General features: G+C 37.2%; 1 protein-coding gene across 1 annotated transcript; it reads right to left on the bottom strand.

Moving 5' to 3' along the window:
* Positions 1 to 165: 165 nt before the first annotated feature.
* On the bottom strand, positions 166 to 9,724 carry LOC114315644 (nodulin-26). The gene is made up of 5 exons (XM_028262260.2): positions 9,549 to 9,724; positions 9,189 to 9,407; positions 7,973 to 8,182; positions 7,706 to 7,767; positions 166 to 650 (listed from the first exon to the last, which is right to left on the bottom strand). Exons 1-5 carry the CDS (start codon positions 9,693 to 9,695, stop codon positions 440 to 442), a joined length of 849 nt encoding a protein of 282 aa, XP_028118061.2. The 5' UTR covers positions 9,696 to 9,724; the 3' UTR covers positions 166 to 439.
* Between the last annotated feature and the right edge of the window lie 9,293 nt (positions 9,725 to 19,017).

Raw genomic sequence — 19,017 nt, 5'->3', positions numbered from 1 at the left:
CAATGTATCTTTATAAAAATAATTACAAAATCAATGAAAAACTTTATCAACGCTAAAAATTAAGAATGTAAGCTTTTCAATGATTTTGTAATTATTTTTTTGAAAGTAGTCTGAATTGCAATTTTCCCTCGTTTTTGCTTGGAAATCTCATTGATGAAACATTAATTGAGTTTAAAATATATATATTTTTATATGTAAGTACACACTAAAATTGAAAGAGTACACATTGAAACTGGGAGGTCCTCTGTGGAATCTCTCTCTCACACAGAGTCCTAAGGTCCTATCTCTGGACAAAAACTGCAGCAGAAAATGGGAAATAAAATATACAACCTTTCTTCCTTCCCAAATTCTCTAGAGAAATTTCATACGCATCATTCTAAATTTCCACCATGCCCTTTTCAGTGGTTTCATAAATTTCCTTCATGGAATAAATTTCTTTCTATGGCTCGTCATATAGATCATTGTACAAGCTTTTGCTTGTCTCCTTGGATTTCTCTATCTCGGGTTGGCGTAGAAGACTGTATGCCAAGGCTGCAGCCATGGCTCCAAGGATAGGGGATGCAACATAGACCCATAGATTCTTATAAACGCCAGAAATGACTGCTGCACCAATACTCCTCGCGGGGTTCATTGAAGCTCCGGTGATTGGCCTGTAAGATTGAGAGCAAGATTGTTGTTTTTCAATGGTGATCTGTAAATAAAAACAAACAATTATGCAGCGGATAAAATAATCATATCATACCTTTCGATGATAGAACCTCGTGGATAAATCACGTGCTTCCAGAGTCTGATAAATCAATCCCAGCAGTGGGGTGATATTACAATGGTGAATATCACCCACACAAACCACAGTGCAATTGACTTGATCGTTGTTTCTTGGGAGAGAGTCAGTTTATGGATAGAAAACAAAACCTACGTTGTTTTCTCTCTTGGTTACCCATAACCATATATCAGATATATATTATATTTATCTCATTTATCCATTGGTTAAATGAGATAATATCTGATATCTATATCATCTATCCATATCATGATATGATAGATATATATCCTGAGTGGCTCATCCAAATAGGTTTGAATTCAAATTCAAAACCCATTTGGATGAGGTTCAAAAGGTTCTAAGGGTCATGCCACATGGGCGCCCAATTTCTAACATCTCCCACTCGGACATGAGTTGGCATGACACTGCCACGTCTCAATCTCAATCACCCCAAAAATAAACAATCTCATACTAGCCACTGCACCGTGCGACTGCTGAGAACACCTGCATGTGGGAGCTCTATACTAGAAACTCAAAATGAGCCAGTATAGAGACATCAACCCAAAAAGAATAGAAATAGTGTCTCATATACCCCAGACCCATCTAATTACACCGGTCCAAAAAACATCTCTAATCCCTCAAAAAGAGCATGTTTGACCCTCTTAATTCTTGCAATATATTCACACTCAATTCGCCTCTCATACAGAGCGATGTGAGTTGCCGGCAGTGAATATACAACAGTGGTGTAATACTAGATGATCTTCCCTTTGCCCTCATGCCATTTAGTTTAGGATTGACCGCTTTCCCAGTGATGTCCCTTAAGGCCGAATCATACATGACCGCAGGCAACATACCAAAGTAGCAGAACATCAACCCCTTACCTTATGACATAGTCAAAAGTCACAAAAGGGTATATAAATGAAAGTCATATCAATAATGACTCGTAAGACTCACACGGTGAGGAAGCAGGGATCCATTCTCTCACCTCATTACTCGGTCGCTAAGCACATATAGTATGAATACATGTTACGGTGGAGTAACTCTTCCATAAAGAGTGACGTCATACTCGATACACCGTACAGATATTAGTCTAGTCGCTTTCTAGCGCCTAACCCGAATTCTCTATTTGCTCGCCTTCTAGGCGCCAAATGAGATCTCGCATCTGGCTAATCATAACAGGCACAACATGGAAAGTGGGTACTAACATCCATGTTTGGTCCTTAACACGACCTCATCTTGGTTATAACCAAGGCGACATACATAGTGGATGATTTAAGCCTCTCTTGGCTCCGAATAAAATAAACCACCAGTCTCATCCTTGCTCGCTCCCAAGCGCCAAGGGCGATTGCTCGTGTGAGTGAGCCAATCTTGCCTGCTGACATCATCATCTGCTACTCATTATGACACAAACCATAATAGTGTCAACATCCCATCATCTCAAAATAAGTGATCGATTTAAAAAAAATGACCACAGCTTGCGCAATTATGGATTCCAAACATAAGCCATATCAGCACCTCTTGCGATAAGTATATACAACGGAATCCACCATGTGCGCCTCACATGAAATGATTTAAGATCACTACCTCTTGCGCAATAACCTCTCTAAAGATATTTTTGGTGACCAATTTGCGTTCATTCTTAATGCGCCCAACTAGCGCAGATGCGCCTAACCAGCGCATTGAATTTTACAATGAGCAAATTAATATGCTTCTAATAAAGCATTTTATCCACAGTCTAATGAGCAAGGTCAAAGTCTGAACAACTCAGTTAACCATTTATCAAAGATAACACTTATCATGCCGAATACGCCCACATAGCGTACTTTAGGCTCCCACAACAAAGAAAAGATCAAGGAATATAGGTCATCTGTTTCTCCCAAAGATAATCTGAGGATTCACTCAATAGCTAAGGCTCTGGCTTTTACCGATAGGTAAGTCAATGGATTTGCAATTTTGCATCTAGAATCATTCTAAGATATTCTCTATGTAAGTCATCGAAGACAGACCGAGAATTTTCCTAAAACAATCCCTAAGGATCGTACATCCGAGCATATAAATTACATCACCCATGTCCATCATATCTAAAATAGAGGACTGCCCACCCTAGGTGGCGACAACCTTATAAATTCCTGGCTCATAATGACTAAGTAAGGAAAAACTTCTTTTGGACCATTGATCATGCCTCAGTGGTCTTCATTGATCATCGTTGGCCTATCATGGCTTGACGAAATCTAAGAACCACTGTTTGGATAACTGCTTTAGGTTGTAAAAGATTTATTGGAACCAGCAACCTTTTTGCGCTCCTAACTTTTCACCATAAAAGCAGAAGGTAAATCCCTACGGATCTACTTATCCAATTCTCTAATGAGAAATCAGGTCACAATGTCCACAAATCAATGTTCCGAACTTATGTCAATTATAGCCTAAGTCAAAATAACCTCACTCCCCAGGAGGAAGTCTTCTCATGGTCTACACTTTCCTCAATGGTGCGACCATTCGGTATCTAGCGAGCCTTATGCCTCAACAATGACTATCCAAATTACGCATAACTTTATAACAGTTTTGCGTCATAATAGAAAGTCAACCAAATTATAAAAAATGGTTAATCCTCAAAGACTTTGTCTTAAATTGCGCAACATTGATCCACTTTCAAAAAATAGGGGACTAGAGCCTTAGGCATTATCCTAGGCTCTTTATCATCTTGCGGAGCAATCATGAATGTTTCCCTCTTAATCACCCAGTGATGACGTGGAAAATTTTCACATTTGCTACCACGCAACTAAGAATGTAGAGTATTCTTCTCTAATGGAGTAATCCATTAGTAGGCACATCGCTCCCACTGTCCCTAGGATATTGGAAATTTCTTTCCATTCTCAACTAGGCTACATAGAGCGCTATGCTTGGAATTCTCCATCTTATAGAGTTCCGAAAACTCTATTCACGTCACCTTTACTAATAAAACTTTATGTGACTTAGTTACACTACCACAAAGATGCTTACCTATATGCACATGACCCGGAGGGTTTGCATGACCGCATACAATAATGCGCCACACGACCCTTTGTGTTTACAAGACAGCATACAATAATGCGCTATAGAACCCTAGGTCTTAACTTCGCAATCTTATGAGAAGTAGAATAAAGATAAGCTGTTTAATGGTTACAGATCGCCCATAGATGGCTCTCTGCTAACCCATTACTCAAAATGGAGTGTAAAATCTGATATGGAGGGCACTTAGTTAGGGATATAGGCAACAAACTAGTGCAATTCCCAATTGGGAAACATTTTGCGCCATTATCCACCTAACATTAACAATATTTAATTCCTTATCTCTACTACACCAGTGTGTTGTTGAGTACTAGGAATAATCAATTTTCTAAGCATCCATCTCTCTTCACAGAGTTTTTCTGAAAAATAACTCAAATAGATACTCGCCACCTTGGTCAAAACTAAAAGCACAAAAAACTCTTATCTAATTGATCTCGACCTCATATGTGCAATGTCAAAAATCATCTCAAAACTTTTGACGTATGGGAGATCAAATAGTCTTGACTCAGATGCGTATCGTAATCTATAAATGTGTCGAGATTGAGGCTTAGCTATCATACCCTCACACATATCTAGTCACAAAATATCATAGTGGACTAAATGCGCCAAAACAAATGACCTTCTGCGGCTTTCCTACTTACTTGTGTGCACCCATTGCGAACAAAGTTACACATTCACATGAGAGCAGGATGTCATAAGCGAGTGGGCCCGAGAAGGCCTACTCAAACCATCGTGTCATCATCTCATTAATGTGATTAAGTATAATAAGCCACTGGTTCATGACCAATGTCATAAACTAATTCCAATCATCTTAATGTGTGAGTTCTCGAAGACAAGTTTTAAAGGTTTAGGCCCAACTAGGTAATGACTCACGACTAAGTCATATTCACTAGATCATAAAAAGGATATCATGGAGATATCAACTGCGCCTAAGTCGCAAATTTAACTAGTAAGTGCTAATCCCCTGCACCTTCAAGTCAATTTTATTCTCCATACACTTTAATACATCTAGTTGAAAGATGACGATACTCCTATTGCCATCTCTATTTCTCGCTTCATAGTCACTTGCAATTAATTCTACTATCCACAAGAAGGAGAGAATAAGCTATCAACTATGATAGCTCCTGAAGTAACTTAAGCGCGAATTAGGCTAAATAGTCTAATTCAACACAATGCTCTTACAAGCGATGCGTTAAATTCTTAGAGTCATAACAACCTTGTCAGCCTTAACCTTTTCATTACTATGCTACAACGTTTGCGCTTAGTGGTAAATGTTATTCAAAACGTTAGCCTAGTAAAGGAATCACACAAAGAAGCACCTCATCCATGTTTCACACTCAAGTGTGGAAACAGTAAGTGTCCACACTTAGACAAGTTGGCAATGCTAATAGATTTTGCAGCCACTAAGCGCTAATCTTTTCACTCAGTGTTAATAGATTTTGCAGCTTCTAAGCGCTAATCTTTTAACTTCACGTGATATTTCAACGCACACTATTATAGTGCATGAAATTTCGCTCAATCCACTCCCAATAATTGGATAGAGAGCAAAACACTGCTCGTACTGGCTACTCGTCTTACACTTAATGACTAATTTATTTAAGCTCGCATTTCTTGGATGACGTGACTCTTGAATGTTACTTCATCCAATGATGTAACATTATTTACAAGTCAAATTACAAAGTCAATCCGCGCAGCTCATTAGTCAAGATCATATACAGATCTATTGAGGGCTTACTAATTTCATAACTCCAAAACTCGCCAACCAAAACTATGTAGCGTGCCGCTAACTATAGCGCACACATTAGTTTTTATTGTGCCAAACAAGGCAACAAAAAACACGGCGACTTTGAGTCATGTTTCCTTACTTTGGCTCAATTAAGGTTTGACCTAAAGTCTCCAAGACTTTTGCTCATCTAAAGAATGGGATTAGTTTGTTCACATTTGAACATCTCTACTAAGTTTAGGTCAACCAAATTAACTTCCATAAGCTAAATCAATTTAGAGAGAAATTCGCATTGGGATTAATTTGATTAGCATAATATAATTTTGCCGCAAAAATCTAAATTAAATAGTGACAATATTACACAAGTCGCAAGATCGAAAATCCGCTATGCTCGTAATCATCTCTTGCGCCACAAGTGACAATTATCCAAAATTTAGTTTAATTTATGCGCAAAAATATTGGTTTTCGGGAGTTAATCTACAAAGATTTCTCTCAACCGAATAACCTCCCACTGACTATGGCATATACAAAGCATGATAAATTCCATACAATAGCATTTTAATGTAAATCTACAAATAACTCATGCTATATTTATTTAATAATGGAATTCTAATAAATAAATAAATAATCATGCTCTTCTAATTTCAACATATTACAAATCCAAAAAAAAATATGTTGTATTCAATATTCAGATTATGCCATAATTAAAGTGTACATCATTTTGAAATTTTCTGGAATTTTTCTGAAATATTCTGGAATTTTAAATAACTAATAAACACACATAAAATTAGAAATAAAAAATCCAGAAACTGATAAACTGAGACAATATTACCAGTAGATAGTAAAACATTTCAGAAGTCCACAATAAAAATTTCAACCCCAGAAAATTATTTATGTAATACCAGAATCATTTTAAAGCATAAAAAATGAATTATTAACACAGAATAAATATTTTTTATTTTCGTAAAATTTTCAAAATTTTACAGAATGTAGAAAAATTAATTCTGAGTCTAAGGGTACCAACCATGCTTAAAACAAAGCTATAACGAATAAATTATGGCCAATTAACGCAATTCAGAATTAAAAAACAAACAAACAGAGCCTTAGAGCCAAGCCAGGGGGAAAAAACGGCTCGGCTCGCGGCTCAGCGCAACTCGGCGCGAGTCGGCGCGGCGCGGCGCATGGCGCGCGTGTGTCGCACACGTGGCGCGGCTGGAAGCGGCGCGGCTAACGCGCGCGTGTGGAAGGAAGCTGACAGATCGCGCGTGTGGCGCGTGTGGGGCGCGTGCCTAACGCGCTCAGCGCGTGGAGGCGCGTGGTGGCGCGTGGGGCTGCTGCTCGGCGTCATACAGCGCGTGAATCACACGCGCCGCCTTCCCGGTTGTTTTCCGGTCCGATTTTTGTACTGACGGACTCCATTTTTCACAATAAAAACATTTATGGCATAAAAAATAACATTTAAGCAACATAAAATTGAGGTATATCACTCTCTCAATCTAAATGGAGTTAAAATGCAAAAAAGAAAACCGTGCACTTCATCTTCCTCCTCCATTAATATTCATGCATATACATGTATATATACGCATGTAAAAATAGAAACACGAAAATATCCATCAATGGCTCTGATACCAATGTAAATAAAAACAAACAATTATGCAGCGGATAAAATAATCATATCATACCTTTCGATGATAGAACCTCGTGGATAAATCACGTGCTTCCAGAGTCTGATAAATCAATCCCAGCAGTGGGGTGATATTACAATGGTGAATATCACCCACACAAACCACAGTGCAATTGACTTGATCGTTGTTTCTTGGGAGAGAGTCAGTTTATGGATAGAAAACAAAACCTACGTTGTTTTCTCTCTTGGTTACCCATAACCATATATCAGATATATATTATATTTATCTCATTTATCCATTGGTTAAATGAGATAATATCTGATATCTATATCATCTATCCATATCATGATATGATAGATATATATCCTGAGTGGCTCATCCAAATAGGTTTGAATTCAAATTCAAAACCCATTTGGATGAGGTTCAAAAGGTTCTAAGGGTCATGCCACATGGGCGCCCAATTTCTAACATGATCAAATGGTAGTGATGATGATAAATGTTGAAATGTCTTCTATGTCGATGTGAAGATTATTAGGGGAGTTGAATTACCCAGCCACGAGACTGTTAAACACCACTGTAGCTCCTATTGCAATTCCAGCGAACCCTTGGTTCTGTTTTTATCAGTTGGAAGTTAGTAGCTTTCAGTATTGCAATAAGGGCATGACTGTAGATCAAAGGTTCAATGAAAAATAAAATAAAATAGTTATCAAATTCAACCCATCTTCTCCATTCATCAAATCAACAAAAGTTTAGATGAAAATTGTGAACCCGTCTCTAGTATATATACATATATGGCACCTGTTGTGAAGAACATACCGCTCTATGATCAGAGGCAACACCAGAGATGGTGAACATGAGGAAGAAAGAGATGATGAACTCCAGAATAACAGCTTGAAGATCAGTTGTTGAACTAGAATATTGAGTCACCGTTGGGCGCATATCGACAGCTTGATCATTGAACAATACTCTGAGGGTGAGGCATGCTAGTGTTGCACCTAACAACTGTGCCAAAACATACATTGGCACCTGCAGGAGGACATTTCCAGGCATCATCTAAATGGACAAAAATGTCAAATGATGTGTGTGAAATGAAGGTGCTTCATTCATGTAATATCTAACTAGTCATAGATTTTCCATGCTTTTGAGATCAAAGAAACTTCCAGGCTTCATCTGTTTTGCATTCCATGCAAAAGTGGTCACTTTCTGTGTGTTGCAAATGAACCGAACTGCTCATTATTAGCTCAAGCACAACTCGTTTAAACCTCATTTGAGCTCGACTTGTTTGCTAAATGAACAAATTCAAGCCAAAATTTTAAAATACTTAAATAATTGAGACCGAGGTTGAGCAAACCCAAGCTCAAGCCAAATGGACTCATGAACATAAAGATATATAATTTAATAATTATTTTTAATAATAGATAAATATATTATTGTTATTATTATCTTATTTCTATTTTTAAGTTTAGTGCTTTTGCAAATTTATATATTTGATTGATGAATTTTATCAAGCATTCTTTTGTTTTTGCCCATAATCTTCTCTTTTTTTATCTTAATATGCATATTACTTTAAGTTTCGATTTTACTTTCAAACTCTAGCTCCAACTCAACTCGTTTATGTAATCAAGTTTAATTAGAGCTAAGCTCTACAAACTCGATCTCGACTAATTTTGAGAGAGCTAAGCTTGAACATGTCAAAACTCAACTCTGATAAGTCTTTTACTGACTAGAGACGACCATAGATCTCAGTGGTCTTGTGAGTGGTTGATAAACTGGCTTGACTCGCTTATCCCATATATATGCATACTTCTTCAAATGCTACACAAGCTAGATTCCTATCTCTGAATCTCCCCTGTCCTCTTTGGACATCTGGAAAGAGTATCCCCTGCCCATCTCATGCAATGGAGAAGTTACTTAGTGATTTTCAAATAATGCTCCACACCATACATCTTATAACATGTGTGGTGTTCTCCTAAAAAACAATACTAAAGTGATGAGTCCATTGTTTTTAACTAACAAAGTAAAAGGATCTTACTTGTATCAAAGGAAATTTTTGGGCAGCAGCAAAGGCAATGGTGACTGCAGGGTTGACATGGGCACCAGAGATGTGCCCTAGTGTGTATATAACTACCATTAGAACCAAACCCCACAACATTGCTATGCCCACAATGGTAAGTGTCTTTTCTCTATCAACTAGAGCTGCCCCACAACCAATAAATACAAGAATATAGGTGCCCATAAGCTCTGCAACAATCTGTTTTAACAAGGAATCAAAATAATACTATGTTGTTAGTAGTTGTAGAATGAATCTGATCTATAAATTTCAAATTTTGAATATTGTTACGATACGTAGCGTTCTTGTAAATAAGATAGTTATGATGACAGAGTTTATGACCTTTTGGAAGGTATTAGGAGGAGGTGTGATGGTCACGGTTGGTTCTTGGTGATTTCTAGGCTTTGCTTCTTCCATGATGGAGTATTCAGTGGGCAAGTCATGTTTAGGGGAAGGGCTAATGACAACAATTGAAGGTGTGTCACCCATGACTGCTTTGGAAAACTAAGGCCTACAATGAAAGTCTGTTGCCTCTTGCTAGTGCTTTTATAGTGGTGTTTTGCCTTACTAGTAGTAGTAGGCTAGTGGGCTAGTGGGCTACTAGGAACCCTAATACTAGAGTTATAGAGATTTTTATAATAATTTCTTTTGAATAGGTAATTTTTAATCATTTCGAATTCGGCAATTTTACTAATAAGTAACATTTCTCGGTACAAAATAATTAAGAATAATTTTAAGAAAAATGTTTGAGATTCCTTAAAAGAATTTCATAATTTTGATTCACAGTGATATGGTAGGATTAATGTTAACTTTTAATTTGTAACATATTCCTTCATTTAGGATTCAACTCTCTTATTACATCATTTTATGTAAATTTAGTAATCTAAATTATGAGTCTCTATCATTTTTCTAAGGAAAATGAGTGAGAGCATTAATTAGTGCTACCACTAATGATGTGGCAGTGGGCCCCACCATGAATGATTTGATATTTTGACCTTGGTGTTATATTTTTTTCTTTTTTTATTGAGTGTCATGTCACAGATGCTACATACTTACAATTTGAGTCCAAGAATTCAGTCACAGTGATATGTTTAGGTATTAGAGCTTTACATTGTAACAAATCAAAAGTCAAAACATAATATGTCATTTCATTATGAATAAAATTTTGAGACTTAAATTTCGAGTCTCAATTTTTTTTTCTAATTTCAATGACATGTTACAACTATTGTAAAAAAAATTATAGTAAGACGTTTCAAAAACTCAATTCTAATGTTGTGTTTGATTGGGAGATTTGAGAAGAGATTTGAAAAAGGAAATGGAAAAGGTAAGTGAAATGTGAATAAAACATGCCTAAATTTCACCTAATTTCACACACCTTTTTCCTTTCCCTTTTCAAATCCCTCTCCAAATCTCTCAACCAAACACAGCATAATAGTTTGTCAAAACTCATGCCAAATTATGATATTGTAAAATGTTGTGTCAAATTTGAGACAAAAATTGGCAATTGCTAAAATGTGACAAAACTGTCTCTCTCTCTATTTCTTATGCTGATTGAGACTAACAAATGACATTTCTATTTAACATTTGTGAGGAAAATAGAAACAATCAAATGAAGATAGATCGTGAAATTATGAGTTTTCCATGGCAAAAATGGCAAAACCATTCAAAAAAAACTCTAATTTATCATAGCTGACCTATTCAAAGACAATTATTGGGAATCATGTGAGGTCACAAAATGTGCCACACAACAGAACAAATTTCAATTGAAAATTCCATGTGTTGCAAGGGGAAAGTGTATGTTACTAAAAACAGAGTTGGATTGTAGGACTCTAAAAATCTCAAATGAAAACCTCATTTAAGATTCTATTTTTTCAGATTCTAAGCCGGCCTTTTCAAATGTAAATGAAGTAATGGGGAAGAATTTAGTAGCTGGTGTCAATTGTTGCGGCTAGTTGATGGCTCCTACAAGTTGGAATTTGGACCGACTCAGTTCGAGCAGCCGAAGTCTAACTTGAAAAAATTAAAGATTTAGATTATGTTTGGTAAGTGATTATTTTAGTATAATAGTTAAAAGGTTATTAAGATCTTATTTGGATTGTGATTTTTTTAGTGGCTTTTTAGTTAAAATATAAAGTGAAAATAGTTAATATTAGTGCTTGTTTGGGATAACCTATAAAGAGCTCGTTTGGGAAGAAAAAATAAAGGATTTTTTCGGCTAAAATAGTCATAAAAAAATAAAATAGACTAAAAAGCTAATAAGATAAAATGCTACATCCAAATCATAATTATTGCATTTTTTTTCTTACAAAAGTCAAAAAAGTCCAAAAATCTATTCCAAACGAGATTTTTTAGTCCCACGCTAAAATAGCCAAAAAATTAAAAAGTCAACTCACATCTTAAACGAACCCAAAAGCTAAAAAGTCAAAAAGTTATTAAAAAAACTAAAAAATCCATACTATTTGGGGGAAGCTTGTGAGGGAAGCCTAAAGGGCAAAATTATTATTTTACCCCTTGAATTCAACTATCCAAAAATTAAAAAGTTAAAAGTCAAAAAGTCAATGAAGGTAGAATGGTCATTTTGATTTTATTACAATATTTTATTACACATCTTTTTGTAAAAATTTAAAAAGTTATCTCAAGCATACATTTTTTTCCCCTACTTTTTTAGTCAAAAAAATCAAAAAATGAATTTATATAGCACATCTCAAACAACCTCTCAGAAGAAGAAAAAAACATGTGAAAAATAAAGTGAATGAGATGACATTTGTGACTAAAGTGAATAAGAATATACTTTAACTTTTTAACATTTTAGTTTTTTTTTTTTTTTGTGTAGTATTTGCATAATTTTTCGTAAAATATCAAAAAGTCCTTTGCAAACATATTAATTATTTTAATTTTATATTTTAGTCAAAAAGCTACTAAACAGTCACTTTCCAAACAAACTCTTAGAGATAGTATAGTTTTGATAGAAGAAGCTTCTAATTTACTATTTTCAGGCCCATTTTTTTTATCAATTTTTGAGAGCTCATAGCCACGACTTTACTGGCTTTGGGCCAAACCGGCCGTGAACCCACCGGAGTACCAGCCTTGCATATAAGTTAGTAAAATGCTGCACATCAACCTTCAAGGGAGGGAGGGAGAGAGAGAGGAAGGGGAAAAAGAAGGGGGGTTAAGATGTGAAAACAATAACGCTGTGTTTGGTTGGAGGATTTGGGGAGGGATTTAGAAAGAAAAAGGGAAAAGATGTGTGAAACTAGGTGAAATATAGGTATATTTTATTCACATTTCACTTACCTTTTCCATTTTCCTTTCCAAACTCTCCTCAAATCCCCCAACCAAACACAACATAAGGATTGGGTACAAAACATATAGATTGGTTAATTGTAAAAATTTTGGCAGATATGCATATCCCTTCTCAAAAGTTTACATCATAGGATTTGGAAGGTATAGTGATGTGGTCTCATCTTCGGCAAATTGATGCCAAAATGTGTGTGGGAATGTTCAAATTGTTTCAGTTTGTTTCAGTCAAGTTCACTATAGCACCTAACATGATCTTTTGCCGCCCTGAAATTTTTTTAAATATAAATATATAAATGAGCTAAAAATATATATATAATAATCAAATTGTTCATGAATAATTTAAGTTTAGTTTGAGTTTACTGAAATTGAGCTCGAGTTTTTCAAATATTTTACAAGTCAAGCTCAAATTTGATTCTTTAAACTTGATGTAAGCTGAAGCTTGACTAATTTTCAATAAGTCAAATTTTGAACAATTTAATGCTTAAATTGGTTGTGTTCAATTACAATCCTATTAGTAACATAGAAGAAATTTATTGATGAATCGCAAGCATACAATTACATATGACAAAAACATCAATAAAAGAGTGGGGGAGGGGAGGCACAAGTACGACAAGTATCATAGCATAATATAATCATCCTAACTATGTTGACACTAATATGTATGCTCAGTCATATACTAGCACCACGCCAAATTTGATGAGAAGCCAAACAAAGACAAGAAGCAAGAAGAATAAAATAAATAATCAAAATGAAAATACACCCAACAAAGCCTCTATAAACCCAGCCCATTTCAAGCAAATAATTGCTGTAAGTTCCAGCCCACTTCAAGCCAATATCACCCGATTTTCAGATGCAGAGCAGCAGTGAGCCTGGCTCATCAACAAGAAGGAACGAGCTGAATATTTTAAGTCTATGTTTTAATTTGATGATTTTGTTTAAATAATTATCAATTTCTTCTACGTGTATGGCTTAGGAGAGTGACACGTGTAATAAAATTTCTAATATTAACGTTTAAGTTAAATGGAGACACCAAATTAATTGAAACTAAACTTTAAAAAAAAAAAAAAATTGTTCAAATTGAAATAATAAGAACTGATATGAAATTTGGATCAAATTATAAGAGTTAAAAGTGTAATTTATCCCAAAAACTAGAGGTGAGCAGCGGATATTTTAATCCGCCAAATTGAAATAATAAGAACTGATATGAAATTTGGATCAAATTATAAGAGTTAAAAGTGTAATTTATCCCAAAAACTAGAGGTGAGCAGCGGATATTTTAATCCGCCAAAATCGACCGAACCTAATCTGGATTAAAATGCGATGGAACCCATATCTGTATTTTCTTCCAGTAAATCGGCTTAAGATTTGACAGCCGAGATCATTCATTTCTGGCCGACATGCTTTCCGTAAAAAATCAAAGATTTTTAAGGAACCTTTTACGCGCATGAGCTGTCATGCACTTCAATTCAACTGTTTTAGACACGCGTTTCTTTCTTACCAGCTCGTGCCTGTAACGCGCCCATAAGTCATCTCTTCTTCACATGCGCCGTCTGACGTATGCGCTTTTTTAGGCGTATTGATTGCTTTTGCCGCAGTTTTCATTTTTTTGACAAAATCTTTCCCCCTTTCTTTCGTCTCTTCACTTTTGCATTTGAGTTCTCTTGCTTTTTTCTCTCTTTAAAACTCTTTTTTTCAAATCCGCCATTGCTCAAGCTTCCAAAGCTCTGCATCCTTCTCTGTTCACCCCTTCCGGCGAGATTTCCACCGGTCTTCTGCTCTTGCAACCGTCATAGGACGTCGGCAAATCCCTTTCCGGCCTCTCTTTTTCTGGTAAGCAGCTGTTTCTTTCTATTCCAGTTCTTGATCTTTCCTGGAATTTCTTGTTTACTATTGCTTCAAGTAATCAATTTGTAGATCATACATCTGAATGTGTTGATTTTGTTTTTTGCTTATGCCCTGAATACATGTACTGTTCTTAGTGTTTCTTGCATGTCTTGCTACTGTTTCCTGGCCTTCAACCCTTTGTATTCTTCATGTTCTTGATAGTCCATCTCTGTTCTTGACTCTGAAACTTCGTATTTGTTTTCTGTTTTTTTGTATCTTTTCCAGATCTATACCTTTGATCTTCATCTTCATAGTTTTAGGTTTGGGATTTGTTTATAGAACCCATAACTTAGGAAAAAACTAAAACCTGCACCTACTTTCACTGTTTGCCGAGGTCCCATCAATAAGAAACATCTTTCTGAATTTCAACCCTTCTAATAGAAGCCGATATCATGGGTATGTGGAGACATAGGGTAGATAACCCGACCAAACTTGAGTACTTTAGGCAAGAGTTCTCCATTCCTGTCGATGTCCACCTAAGACTGGCTGGGGATGACGACTCCATCATGCTTACAGAAAACGCCATGCCCCTTCCCATTGTAGCTTTTACTGAGTGCGGACTCCGGCTCCCACCCAACATCCTTTTTCACGAGATTCTTCATTATTATAAGTTAAACCCCATGCAATTGGCAATCAACTCTTATCGAGTGATTTTTGGTATTATCGCCTTAGCTAAACAGGAAAACGTTAGGATCACCTTAGCCGACATACAATATTGTTACACCATGTGTGCCCTTAACTTGAAAGAAGAAGGCTTCATTTATTATCTCAAGCCAAGGTCCACTGAATTCAAAATCGTAGCCGACCTTCCAGGCTCCAACAAGGGGGCTGGAGATGATTATGTTATTGCTTCGGGAAATTGGGAGTTTGGCGCAGATGAGGACGCCCATCTCTACCCTCTTCCCCGATCAATTAAAGAGGGCAAGGGTAAGAGCCCAGTGTCAATACTTAGTTGTTTTTGTTCAAGTCTTCAATATTTTATCTATTTCTAATGTCTGTTTCTTTTTGCAAACGTTCGCAAGCCAGTGAAAAACTTTCGCCAATCTTACGTTCCCAGTAAGGACCTGAAAAACTCCTGGACTTGCCAGTTCACAAAAGAAAAGCACCTCTTCTTCTCAACTTTATTCCTACATACAAATCGATTTTGCCCGACGTCCCCAAAAGAAAGAAGAAAAGCCTTTCTCCTCCTACTGCCACAACTCAAACCGCCTCTACATCACGAACAGATCAAGAGTCAACATCTGACCTAACCAATCAACCATCTACTTCGGCCCCATACTTGGTCCCAATACAAGAACGAAAACGTCGGCGAAGACTTGTTAAGACTGCTGAGATGGGTCGCCCAAAGCCCGTTGCTCAAGACCTCCTTGCCGATCTCCCTGTTGACGTCGATGCTCAGCCGACGCAAACCATGCCCCCACCAAAGCCGAAACGAACCAAGAAAGCCCAACCAAAGGCTAAAGCCACTGAAGTTGAGGCTGAGGATACCCTGACAATTTCATAATTGGCAGGGAGTGAGAAGACGACTTCCATTCCCAAAAAAAGGTCTGCTGAGACACAGCCATCAGAGTCCACACAATCAAAGAAGCCGAGGTCATCGTCTGCGACGACCTCGGGGTCCAGAATACCAAAAGTCCCCTGGACGCCTGAAATTACTTTAGAAGATAAGCCTGTTCTTGCCAGCGATAGTGCCAACGACATTAATGTCGGCGTAGCACTCAATCCGCCCTACTTCTCCCAGGTGATCTTGAGCGAAATTCCAAGATGAGTGAGTACGAGAACTATGCCTTTATGCTCCAACGTTCTGTCCAAGTAAGTGTCTTTACATGGAAACTTGTCTTCTCTTTTACTTTGTAAAATTTTGTAATAATTTTTGCCCTGTGCTCTTTCAGGCCATTCAACATGCCCACTCTCTTTCTATGCAAGCTTTTGAAAATAGGGCAAAGTTGGCCGATATGAAGAGGGAGGTTTCTGCCCTTAAAAAGGAGAACAAAACTCTTCAATCAAAAATGAAAAAACTGGAAGACCAGGCTGAGGCTGCCACCAAAGCCCAAACCTTAGCCGAAGAAAAGGCCGAATCTGCTGAGGCCATCAAGAAGGTTGCCGAGGCCGAGAAGAGAGAAGCCGAGGACAAAAAGGCCCAAGCCGAAAAGGAACTTCAGGAGGCCTTGGCCACTAAAGACGCTGAAATCAAAGCGGCCGACGAAAAATCCTATGCCCAAGGAATGGTCGATGTTACAGAGGAATACAAATTACAAGTTAGGCAGGCATGCAACAGGGGCTTTTCCCTTGGTTGGATATCCCTGGCCAAAAAGCTCAATATTCCTGAAGATTCACCTCTGCGCAAGGCTGAAGCTATTCCTCTCTCATTCCTTCCTCCTCCTCCACCTCCAAGTCAAGTTGAAGAAGAATCCGAATCTGAGTTTGAAGATGAGGAGGAAGGTGAGGATGAGGCTTTAGTAAGGAAATCCAAAGAGGCTGTTGGGCCTAAGTCTCATTCTCTAAATGAGCAGGTCTTGGACCTGACTCAAGATAATGATGGTGATGCAGTTGCCAAGGAAACTACTCCTGAACAGGCCTCATCGGACGTTCCTCCAGCCGAAAAAAGTCTTGATGAAACCCTTGCGCAGATTGACGCCGAAATCGAGGCGAAAAAGACTGCCGAAGTAGCTCTCCAGGAATCAGTCGAGGTAGTTCTCCAAGAATCGGCAGAAGTCCAGTCTCAAATTGCGCCTGAAGTAGAAGAATCATAATTTTGATGTCCCTCTTTTCTTGTCTTTTGTACTTTTTTGTTTCCTGGACAGTAGAAGCTTCTCTGTACGGCCAATGTACCTTCTGTTTGTGTTGGATATTTTAACATAACTATCTTTCTTTGAATGACTGCATTCTTTTTTGCCTTTTCTTTGACTGCCTCTGTTTGATTCTATACTTAGAATTTTTTGTATGTCTTTCATACTTTGCCTCCTTTGTGCAATCTTCTCGGGATTACATACCTCGGGTATAATAGCTACAAAACTTTTACTTCGGCAAGATACTGACCTGTAAACTTTTCATAAATTCTAACAAGTGTGAAACATATACTACTCAATGTTAACTTTGCAAACTTTTTCTCAAGTTTTAACAAGTGTTTAAACGGCGATCTCGGTCTAGCTTACTTGTAAATTGCTACAAATTTCAATAAGGATTAACATAACAAGTGAAACAATAATCTATTTGTAAATTGCTACGAATTTCAACAAGTGTTTAAACAACATACTTAGCTTTTTTCTCAACTTGTAAATTGCTGCAAATTTCAACAGATGATCATATGTCGGCTTAACGTTATCTTGTAAATTGCTACAAATTTCAACAAGTGTTAAGCATCTTCTTTGGTTTAACCAACCTGTAGATTGCTACAAGTGTTTAGCAATAACTTGGCTTTGCTTCAACTTGTAAATTGCTACGAATTTAAACAAGCGAAGAGAAACAGTAATCTTGGCTTAACTTCAACTTGTAAATTGCTACAAATTTCAACAAGTGAAGATAAGGAATAATCTCAGCTTAACTTCAACTTGTAAATTGCTACAAATTTCAACAAGTGAAGATAAGGAACCATCTCAGCTTAACTTCAACTTGTAAATTGCTACAAATTTCAACAAATGAAGATAAGGAACCATCTCGGCTTAACTTCAACTTGTAAATTGCTACAAATTTCAACAAGTGAAGATAAGGAACCATCTCAGCTTAGCTTCAACTTGTAAATTGCTACAAATTTCAACAAGTGAATTAAGTGTCTCTGTCTTCTCTCTGCCCCCAATGTGAACCTGAGTTCTACTTGGGTTCTCATTATTCATGTCTCCAAAAACACCAATATGTAACTTTATCAATCATATGTGTTTAAAGAAAAGGGAAAAGATTTTATTGATGACATCGGCCAAAAATAATGCACATCTAATGATAGAAGAATTTCAAATTACAAATGTTCCAAGGTCTTGGCAGTGCTTTGCCCTCGTTATCTTCAAGCCGATAAGCTCCATTGCCTAATACCGAAGTAATTCTGTAGGGTCCTTCCCAGTTTGGGCCAAGCTTGCCCTCTTTGGGATCCTTCTTGTTGCCGACGACTTTTCTCAAGACTAGGTCGCCGACTTGAAAATCTCTTGGATTGACCTTCTTGTTGTAAGCTCTGGCAAGCTGTTGCTGGTATACTGCGAGCTGAATTACAGCTTTCTCTCTTCGTTCTTCCAAAAGATCCAGATCTCGGGCTAAGAGTATGTCATTTGTCCCGTTCTCAACTCCCTGGGTTCGGATCCCTGGGATGCCAACTTCCAGTGGAATGATTGCTTCTGTGCCATAAGCCATGGCAAAGAGGGATTCCCCTGTTGATCTTTTCGGCGTAGTCCGATATGCCCAAAGCACGTTGGGCAATTCATCTACCCACTTTCCTTTTGCTGCCTGCAACCTCTTCTTTATTCCATCCAAAATTACTTTGTTGGATGCTTCTGCTTGCCCATTACTTTGGGGAAAACTTGGTGTTGAAAAGTAATTCTTGATCTTGAATTTCGCACAAAAGTTCTTGATGAGTTTGCTATCAAACTGTGTTCCGTTGTCGGCAACTATTGCTCTTAGAATCCCAAATCTGGTGATGATA

Source organism: Camellia sinensis, chromosome 6 (assembly GCF_055761805.1).
Source record: "Camellia sinensis isolate YWXY chromosome 6, ASM5576180v1, whole genome shotgun sequence".
Classification (NCBI taxonomy): domain Eukaryota; kingdom Viridiplantae; phylum Streptophyta; class Magnoliopsida; order Ericales; family Theaceae; genus Camellia; species Camellia sinensis.
This window is presented reverse-complemented; position numbering and strand designations above follow the sequence as displayed.